General features: G+C 43.7%; 1 protein-coding gene across 3 annotated transcripts in view; it reads right to left on the bottom strand.

Annotated features, from left to right (window-relative positions):
• Dgkd (diacylglycerol kinase delta) overlaps positions 1–11,016 on the bottom strand; it is a 93,254-nt gene that overhangs the window by 62,242 nt on the left and 19,996 nt on the right. For 2 of the 3 annotated variants that reach the window (XM_031368327.1, XM_031368328.1), the window contains exons 2-3: positions 5,096–5,206; positions 3,628–3,708 (exon numbers count right to left, since the gene is read on the bottom strand). In XM_031368327.1, the coding sequence (XP_031224187.1) occupies positions 3,628–3,708; positions 5,096–5,206 (192 nt within the window). Of the gene's footprint in view, positions 1–3,627; positions 3,709–5,003; positions 5,207–11,016 lie in introns of those variants that run through there. The other variant, XM_031368329.1, reaches the window with a different exon arrangement.

Genomic DNA, 11,016 nt, shown 5'->3' with positions numbered 1-11,016 from the left:
GGCCTTGAACTCAGAAATCTGCCTGCCTCTGCCTCCCAAGTGCTGGGACTAAAGGCATGTGCCACCACCACCCAGTGATACCTGAATATTCTGACACAGACTCTAAAATAAATGCACTGAGTAAATTAAAAACAAAACAAAATTGGGATTTCGAAACCTTGATAAGTCAGGACCAGTGAGATAGCTCAGCCACCAAACCTGACAACCTGAATGAATGTCATTCCCAAAATCAACAATGGAAGGAGAGAGCTGACTCTCCTCAAAGTTGTCTTCTGACAACCTCATACATTCCACTGTAAACACACACAAACACATTTTTAAAATTTTTAAATATATCTTTAAATAAATGAAAACCAAAACACAAGCCAGGTGTGGTGGATCATTGTATTTCAGCACTTGGAAGCTACAGCTGAAAAAAATCACCAGTTATGGGCTAGTTTAAGCTATATATCAATACCCTATCTCAGATAGATCAGACACACACACACACACACGGAGATCACTGATAGATGACACATGCACACAGCACAAGGGGCTAAGAGCTGTCTCAGTGGTTAAATGGACTGCTTTGCAGAGGATGTTCAGTTCTTAGCACCCACAATGACACAGCTCACAACCACCTAGATCTCTAGCTCCAGGAGGAATCCAATTCTTCTGGCCTCTTCTGGTACCTGCACACATATGCACATAATTAAGAACAAAATAAAATAATTGTAAAGGCTGGAAAGGTGGCTCAGCAGTTAGGAGAATGTACTGTTCTTTCAGAGAACCTGAGCTCCATGGCAGGCAACTTACTGCCACCTTCACTCCAGTTCCAGGAAATATGGGGACTCTCTTCTGGCCTCTGTGAGTACTGCATGCACAAGGTATGCACAAGCCCACACAGACAGACACACATACACACAGAGAAATAAAAATAAATAGCTGGTTTAGGAGGAGGAAGAAGAGGAAAAGAAAGAGGAGGAAGAGGAGGAAGAAGAGGAAGAGGAAGAAGAGGAGGAAGAGGAGGAGGAGAAGGAAGAAGACAATGGCATAAACCAGGTGTGATATCAAATATCCAACATCTCAGCACCCAAAATGCTGAGGCAGGAGCATCAGAAGACTAAGGCTAGCCTAGGCTGCAAAGTAAGTCTCAGGCTAAATGGGGGCCAAGTGGTCCTATTAAAAACTCCAAAAAGGGCCAGGCAGTGGTGGTGCACGCCTTTAATCCCAGCACTTGGGAGGCAGAGGCAGGTAGATTTCTGAGTTTGACATCAGCCTGGTCTACAGAGTGAGTTCCAGGACAGCCAGGGCTATACAGAGAAACCCTGTCTTGAAAAACCAAAAAAAAAAAAACCTCCAAAAAGGGACTGGGAAGATGTCTCAGCAGTTATAAGCACTTACTTCTTAAGAAAACCCAGACTCCATCTCCAGTACCTACAAAGGCAATTCACAAACACCTGGAACTCCAATCTCTAGCGATCTGATGTCCACTAAGCATAGACATGGAACACATATGTATGCATAGGCACTCACACACACATATAAAATAAAAAATAACTTTAAAAAACCTCTAAAAGAGTCTTGGGATATAGTTCAGTGAGTGGTAGAGCACTTACCTAGCATGCACAAAGCCACTGGGTCAATTCCCAGTATTACAGAAAATAAAATTAAAAAGTAAATGAATCACTGAGCCATGGCGGCACACGCCTTTAATCCCAACACTTGAAAGGCAGAGGCAGATGGCTCTCTGTGAGTTCAAAGCCAGCCTGGTCTACAGAACTAGTTCTAGAACAAAGAAACCCTGTCTTGAAAACAAAACAAAAAGTTAATAAATCACATCGAGCCAGGCAAAATAGTGAATGGCTATAATATCAGCTAAGCTGGGTGGGTAGGGGCAGAAGGGTCAGCTGTTTACAGTTGGTCTTGGCTACTTATCAAATCCAGGCTAGCCTGAACTACAAAAGATCCCTCAAGGAGGGAAAAACCCCACAAGTCCAAGAACAGCTCACCTATATTATCGGTTCTCAAACTGTGGGTCATGACCCCTCTGAGGGTCACAAGTCAGATATCTTACATATCAGGCATTTACATTACATTTTACAACTCATAATAGTAGCAAAATTACTGTTATGAAGTAATTTAATGGTCAGGGGTCACCACAACATGAGGAACTATATTAAAGGATTGCAACATTTAAAAGGTTGGGACCTACATGGTTTAAATGCTTTTCCCAGTCAGTGAGTAAACAACAAAACTAATGGAGAGAAAGCACAAACACTCTAAGGACAGTGGAAATAAAGGGGCCATAAGGAAAGCCCAGCTAGTTATATAACAACAGGTAAAGCCTGCAGCAATTACACCAACGGAAAATACAGAGGGTCTAACACAAGCATCAACAATTCTTCCACACCTAAAATGATGCCAAACCAACACCTACCCAAAATCTTCATTCTCTTAACATGAGGATGGTACCCACCTTCACTGAGTTATAAAGGAATAATCTGAGAAAGTAGGGGGCAAATACTTTCTGTGTATATGAGCTAGCTTAGTAATAGAAATAGATGCCTTAGCTGGGCGGTGGTGGCGCACGCCTTTAATCCCAGCACTTGGGAGGCAGAGGCAGGCAGATTTCTGAGTTCGAGGCCAGCCTGGTCTACAGAGTGAGTTCCAGGACAGCTAGGGCTACATAGAGAAAGGCTGTCTTGAAAAAAAAAAGAGATGCCTTAAAGGATCCAATGTCACCACTAGAGTGAATCCTTATACTGCTAACAGCTTGTCATAGTCTTACAAGAAAACATAATAAATAATATGCACATTTAGATCAACTGTGAGAGAAGAGTCACCAAAAGTTTTCAAGAAAGTTTTCAAGAGAAAAAAACAAGTGAAAGAAAATTATCAGTCTAATTCCAAGAAGAACGCAGGAAAAGACTGAACAAAGATGACACCAGAGTGAGCAGCTGGCTTCCTCTGAGGTCTTAGAACTTTTGGAAAAATAAAATAAATAAAAAGCACTACATAACTGTTACAGATTTGGAAAGGAAAGAGTTCAAATGCATTAAATAAAGAACAAAAAAAAAAGTATATCAAAATACTAATATTCTATGTTATGAGAGAGCAAATTAGAGTTGCTTTTCAATTCTCTTAATATAAGCTTTTCTGGTTTTCCCAAATTATCACAAAAATAAGCCAGGTGTGGTGATGTAACCCTTTATACATCTTTAATCCCAGTACTGGGAAGCTGAGACAGGCAGTTCTCTGCGAATTCAATGATAGCCTGGAACAGCTAGTTCCAGGGAAACCAGACCTATATAGAGTGACCCTGCCTCAAAAACCAAACAAAGAAAAAGAAGGAGGGAGAGAGAAAAAGAAAGAGAAAGGAGCAAGCAAGCCTCTGTACAAAAATGTTAGTGTATAAGCAGCTACATGTTAAAACAGTTTTCATCTGGACCTTCTTGCTTTGTGCTTACATTACCAAATTCTGATTATTCTCCAGCCACAGTACTGCTTTCAGCATGAAATTCAACATTTACCAGAAACCACTCCAATTAGGAAGGGGATAAGAAACTCTGAAGTACTTCATGCCACATTCCAACGAAAAAGAAAAGCAACCTTGGAGAAGGGTAAGGGTGTGGCTTAGAATCTTACCGTGAAACTGTTGTTGACATTTTTGGTGCTGGATTCTGCCACGCTGGCATCAGTCAGGTCTACCTCATCAAATATAATCGACTGGAGAAAGATGCAAAGAGAGGGTTTCAGGCAAGCCAGGGCAAGCACATGCAAGCACGGGTGGTGCTGCCCACATTCTCCCTATCTACCCCTACAAGCCCCGGTTCCTTGAAACCTCAACATACTATTCGAAATACATGCGACCACCTGCCTGCCAGCCTGCCTCTCCCAAAGGTAGTCAGTCTGTGGCTTTCATGCCACACAGTTCATCAGTGGATACAACAATGCTGACCTTTCTTTCTTGTGCTTCCCTTTAGATGTGAGACAGCCAGTCAGGATCCAGAGTTAGAGGATCCCTCTAGTTTGGGTTTCTCTAGCAAACACATTTGGAGAAAAGTTCCAACTAAAACAAAGACTGTAGGGACAAGAGACAGACCTTATAAGAATAAACCCATGCAGCCATAGAGAAAGCAAAGGAATGGAGCATGAGGAATTTAGTCCTGGAGACTCCAGCCAGATCTAGGGACTCCCTCTACTCCTCTCCCCACTAAGGCCCAAGCTACTGCCCCTACCTACTGTTTATTTCACTGTTTCCTCTATTCTAAGATGTCTCTCTCTCTCTGGAAACCCTGAAAGAAAGACTAACAATTAAGCAAACTCTCCCTGGCCCCAGCAATAGGACTAAAATAGCCATGGCTGTGGTCAGAACCCTTTCTAACCATGTTGCCTTCATTGCTCCATTCTAATTTCAGTACACTAACTCTCTAGGGATGCTTATCATTCCAGACTTTTCTTAATGCCCAAGTATTAGAACTGCCACCAACACTGAGACATGTTAGGCCTGCCAGCCTGCACACTGGGACCTGAAGACTGAGAGCACATTCAGAGCAGCAACATCCCAGATGCTCCTCTGACACCTGCCTGAGGAGTCCAGCTTTGAGTCTTAACACAGCTGGGAACTTACCACCCAGGCCTAGCTGCTGGGAAGCCTAGAGATAAAGACCTGCATATTTCTGTTCACACACTAAGATGCCCAATGACCAGAGTAGCTCTTAGCTCATAATAAAAGATTCATGAGCCTGTGGTTCCCATCTTTCTAAAAGGAAACTAACTGTAATATAGTTAGTTCTGTGATCATTTTCCATTTTTAAAGAAAGGAAAAATGAACAGAAATAATTTTTATGAGAAATAAAGTATGCTTAGTGACAAATAAAATCTGACACCTACTATTTATTACAAGCCAGATGAGATGGGGCTGTAGTTCAGTGATAGACTCTGAATACCACATCCAAGGCCCTGTGTTCAATTCCAACATGACCAAACCAAACAAACGAACAAACAACAAACAAGCCTACCTAGAAATAACTGGCATGCAAGTATTTATCCTGTGCATGAGTACTGAGCTCCTAAATGTGGCTCCTGATGTGGTCCTCCAACGGTGCCTCACCTTTGCAGTTTTAGCATAGTAGAGCGTTCGCCCTCGAAGCTTAAAGTACCTCCTCTTGGATCGCTGGAACGAGTTGTTCTGTTTAGTCAGCATGCCCTCTTTGAGGATGGTCTGAAAGCACAGAAGCACACTGTGAGCTTGCATTTCTGAGGTGCTCATCTCCCTGAAACAGCCTGTCGTGACTGATGAACAAAGTGTGCCCCTCAGGGACCAAGCAGCCTACCAGAAGAACACTTCTTATGCTCTCACAGACCTTGACCTCAACACTGGCCTTATAAGCACTGTGCTGCCAAAGAAGAGGCAAAGGGCATACCATTTCTCTAACAGACCATGCCTTAGAGACCCAAGGTGTTTCCTAACTATGCCCAACAGATTAGCAAAGGGGAAACTGAGGTTCGAGGGACTCCAGGAAGCAGGAGCTAGAGACAACAAAGACTAGTGCATTCTCCAGCTTCAGCACTTGGTATTTTTCAGCTATTCTTGGCCCTGCCTTCATGTTCTCTGGCCTCCTGCCATTTCTCAGGATCTTGTTGCCAAAACTGTTCACATCCACTGCTTTGAGTTTCAGTATGGCTCTTGGCCTGTGTTCTACACAGCCCTATGCATGGTTCTGAGGTCAGCATAGGCATCTGACATTCATCTCTATCCTCCCTACTCCACACTCCCCCATCCCCATGATACTGACAAGCCCATTATACTACAGGAAATATTTCCTTCTCCCTCGAGAACTTCCCCTGCTCAGATAATAGCAAGTCATAGCATGGTCCCATGTACTTGGCTCCCAGTGAACACTGATCCCAACTTACTACTTGGAAATCAAATGCTCAAGGAATGGTGCCCTGAACCACTCATGCCGAGTCATCAATGCAGTCAACACTAATAACAGGCCTGGTATAGCTCAGTATAGATTGTTTGTCTAGCACTCAAGGCCCAGGGTTCCATCCCCAGCACTGCAAAAAAAAAAAAAAATAACAATAAATAATATCCAGAAGACTAAGAACTCAACTCCATATTCAGCACTTCCTTTATATTATAGTTTATACAGTTTTGCCCTTTAAACAACTTTTAAAATAGTTTATGTATGAAGCACCTAGACATTTGAATTTTTTTTTTAAAGTTTTCCGAGATGGGTTTTCTTAGTTTTTTGGGACAGGGTTTCTCTGTGTAGCCCTGGCTGTCCTGGGACTTACTCTGTACACTAGACTGGCCTGGAACTCACGAGATCCACCTGCCTCTGCCTTCCAAGTGCTGGGATTAAAAACATGCACCACCATCACCACCTGGCATTTAAGGATAGTTTAAATTTCCTAACATAAAACCAGAGTAAACAGGACACAGAAACTTTGGATAATCCAAATGTGCCAAAATAAAAAGACAGCACACTGTGTAACTAAGTTTCCACCATCCTGTATCTCAGGGAAGAAAGGTAGAAAGAGAAATAGTAAACCAAACCCCAGCTCCTTCACCCCTAAACACACAGAGCCAGGTTTGGCGCCCACAGCCCAGCAGAACACAGGCCATTACATGGTGCCTGAGATTTTCTCTCCTCCTCCTGAAATAAGTAATCTTCCTTGGGCACCTTCTAGGCTTGACGGGATGCATGTGCCCAAACTTATTCACAGGCTCACAAGAATGTACTCTGGTACTATACCAGATGCCTTCTTGAGACTAAACTGCTGATGAGTACAGCTATAATATCTACCTTCACCTCTTACTTCTGAAGGTATCACTTATCCTATTCCCCAGGCAGTTAGAAAATATCAAGGGAATCATAGCATGATGCCACAATCCAAGAAGAAGCACATCCAGCCACCATCACTAGCATGCACTACAGCAGAACAGGACCTAAGGCCAGGACACAAGCCAATCTGCAGTATGGAAGAGCTATAACTGGCTTTGATTCTGAGTACCCTTTTTCCAGGTCCAAGCTTGCACAGGTGGCATTCTTGTTAAATACATCTGTACATACCCATCCATGCATGCCTGAAGCACACAGAGAGTGCCTCTCCTGTGGATGTTAAAGAACTCACTTCGAGATCCTCCTCACCCAATTCAGCTTCCTTACCTTGGAAGGGGAACAAATTGCTTCCATTTCTTTCCTAAGTGCAAATTTTAAAATAAAAATAAAGCCAAAAAACCAATAGGCCAACCCAGAAAAGTTACAAATTATCATTAAAGAGATACAAAAGTATTTTTGTATCTGCTGCTAGTTTTTCATACAAAAGAGGATAAAAAAGCAAAATTAAAACACAATCTACATCATCACCCATATACACAGACAAACACACACAGTCACAAAAATATGTTTCAGTAAGTAGACCAGAGCCTGCAAGCTTGGGCTGCCCAAAGAGACCTGCTGTTCTATTTATAGAACAAGCATGCTCAGAAGGAGACCCTGGTGGGTTTGCAACGGAAAAGGATGGAGAAAGATAAAAACCAGTTATTTCTTTGAAGCGTTCTCAGAAACTGCATTTGTCTTCTGATTCGTGCTCTGAGTACTACAAATATGCCACAGGATATTTTTAAACATTCAGTCCAAGACAATTAACTTTTAAAAGTGCTAAACCCTAAAATCACATGCTGGATTTTGCAATGGAAGCCTGCAAGAGGCACAGAAAGAAAATGCTGCTTGCCTACCTGACAGACCCCCCCCCCCCCATCCGAGAGTCAGTGAGAGTAAGGGGCAGGCACAGGGAGGGATTCAGCAATGGATTTTCTTTCCTGCCTCTCTTCTTCAAACACAGACACAGAGCAAACAACAGTTCAGGCCACAGAGCAAAGAGGTATTCAATAGGGTCTGAGGGCATAGAGTGTGTGAGCAAGGTCCCTCTGCAGACATATTTAAAGAGGTCAGAGCACATGAACCTGAGATACTCAAAGTTGTTCCTTAGTGTACAGACAGAACCCAACAGGAGTGGCAAAGTAAACATATCACTGCTTGGCTGTTGTCACATAGGTCACATGGCCCACATCAGGGAGAGGAGACTCAGAAGCTCACTTTAAAAATATAAGACGGAGCCCAGCAGTGGTGGCACATGCCTTTAATCCCAGCACTTGGGAGGCAGAGGCAGGCGTATTTCTGAGTTCGAGGCCAGCCTGGTCTACAGAGTGAGTTCCAGGACTATACAGAGAAACCCTGTCTCGAAAAACCAAAAAAAAAAAAAAAAAAAAAAAAAGAGAGAGAGAGAGAGAGAGAGAGAGAGAGACAGGACTAAAATGATGGCTCAGAAGTTAAGAGCAGGTACTATTCTTGCAGAGGACCAGAGTTTAGTTCCCAGTACCCACATCAAGCAGCTCACAACTGCCTGGGAGATCAGATGTCTCTGGCCTCCAGGGGCACCTCACTCACATGCAGGTGCACGCGCACACACATGTGCACACACACACATACACACTTAAAATTTTTAAATATATAAATATATATACATATACATATATATGTACACACACACACACACACACACACACACACATATGAGAGTCAGGCAGAGAAAGAAAGTAAGAGGGTATCTGGAGAGAATGACCAGTCAGTAAAGTGGTTGCTAATACAAGGACCCAAGTTCAAACCACACAGCCCACGTAGAAAGTCTGAAGTGGTGGTTCACATTTGTAATAGAAACACTGGGGAGGTAGAGAGTGGGTGATTCCCCAGAGCTCCTGGCCAGCCAAATTAGCCTAATCTGTGAAGCTCAGGTCCTAGTGAGAGACCCTATATCAAAAAAATAAGATGCCTGAGGCACAATATTCAAAGTTGTCTTCTGGCTTCCTTGTACACAACCACACACATGCCCCTACACAAACATGGACATCCACAATGTAGCAACTTCCTCTGCTCCAATACCATAAACAAGTCCATGTGCTTCAGAGCTATGTGCACCCCTACCTGGTCTAATCGTGTCTACTGGGACACTAAGGAAATGCACAACTAGGGACACATACAACATTTTACACTGAGTGCCTGATGGCAAGAGTGTAAACTAAGGCACACCTGGACAGCCACCATCCTGGAGAATTATCAACTCACAAAGCCAGGACCCAGGTACATATGACATTGTCAATGTGTTAAGAGCAACACTACATACTTTTTTTCTAAAGACTTCCAAAAAACCAACTTGGGAAAGTGTCAACAGCTTTAGGTTCTTACCAAAGAGAACCCAATTTCACCTTTGCCAATGCCCTGGTTTCTCTCCAGCAGCACCAGTATTAAAAGTGACCATATTCTCAAGCCTCTAGTCCATAGAAGCTTTTAGTAAGAGGAAGGGAGATGCGAGTGAGGAAGGAATGAACCAGAAAAGAGCCAAAAGAAGTGACGCCCAAATCCCTACGCGCTGCTTAGGGGTCTGTCCTTCATCTGGTGTTCACAGCAAATACCCACCAGCACAATCAAGCACATTATCTCCTAGCATTGCTAACAAGATCTCAGTGACACGGGAATGTTACAGGGGCCTTCACCACTGCTCACCACCATTTCCTCCATCCTGGTCAAAGTCACAGAGCTGATGTAGGGAGATGACTCACCTGTCTCTGGAATAAGGGAACACAAGCAGCTTCAAGCCCCTCCCTCCTTGTTTCTGACTCAAATGCCTAGTGCTACAGCAGCCATGCTAATGCCCTGGTATAAATGAGCAGCCCGGTGCACTTCTATCTAACAAAGGTCACTGCCCACTCTACCCAGTACTGAATGCTGGTGTCGACAGGGTCCAAGCCACAACACGTGGACCAGATTTCATCTCAAGCCACTCTCTTCACTGAACTATGCCATGTCACTCACTCTTAGCCCTGTATTTCCTGTGTCTAGACTCAAATAGCATCAAAGCTAAAAGAAGAATCAGAGCCAGTGAGATAGATAGCTCAGAAGGTAAAGGCGCTTGCTCCCAAGCCTGACAACCTGAGCTCAATCTCTAGGACTAACAAGGTAGAAGAAGAGAACCGACTCCCACAAGTTGTCCTCAGACCACTACATGTGTTCTGTGGCACATCCCCAACCTCCATAACACACACATACACACACATATAATAATTTTTAATTTTTTTAAGTAAGAATACTCTCATTTCTAAGTGGCTACCACATACCACTGCTTCTGTCCTTCTTCCAGAATAAGTCCCACACTTAGAGCTAAATTCTGATCAATCTCAATCAATCCTCCCTCTCCCTCTCCCTTTCCCCCTTTTGTACCTCCCCCCTCCTTTCTAGTCTTGTTTTTCTGGTATGAGTTCATAAAACTCAAACTGGTCTCAAATCACTATGCAACTGAAGCTGTGGACATGAACTCCAGATCCTGCTGCTTCTGCCTCCTAAATACTAGGATTCCAGGCGTGTACCCATGCCCAGCTTAAATTACTGTCTCTCCGTTTCTCTCAAAGTATGAGGGGCTAGAGTTCAGTGAAAAAGCAATTGCTTACCAAGGGAGAGTCCCCAGGGTTCCGTCTCCAATACTGTGCACAAGAAAAACAAGATCAAAGTATGCTCCAAAGCAGCTGGACTGGCCTCCCAAGACCAGGTTAGAATGTCTGCTCTCTCCCAGCCTACCTGAACAAACAGTTCTGATAAGGGCCCATTTACAAGTTAAGAATCAGACTTCACACCTAATCCTGCAGACCTGATGCACCAAGGTGTGGGACACCCAGGGAGGGGACACCCAGGGAGGGGCCATCCTCTCAGAGTTGAAAGAGAAGGGGATGGAGGAGGGATGGGGAGGACAGCATTTGAGATGTAAATAAATAAATTAAAAAAAAAAGAAGAAGAATCAGATTGCTACTGGGTATGGTGGTGGCTCACCCTTGAAATACCAGCACTTGGGAGGCAAAGGCAGGAGGGAGCTCTGTGAGTTTAAGGCCAGCCTGGTCTACAGAGCTAGTTTTGGGAGGCTGGGCAAAAACCCTATCCCCACCCCCCCCCCAAAAAAAGAAGGGAGGGAGGG

This window comes from Mastomys coucha, unplaced genomic scaffold, assembly GCF_008632895.1.
Source record: "Mastomys coucha isolate ucsf_1 unplaced genomic scaffold, UCSF_Mcou_1 pScaffold14, whole genome shotgun sequence".
NCBI classification, from domain to species: Eukaryota; Metazoa; Chordata; class Mammalia; order Rodentia; family Muridae; genus Mastomys; species Mastomys coucha.
This window is presented reverse-complemented; position numbering and strand designations above follow the sequence as displayed.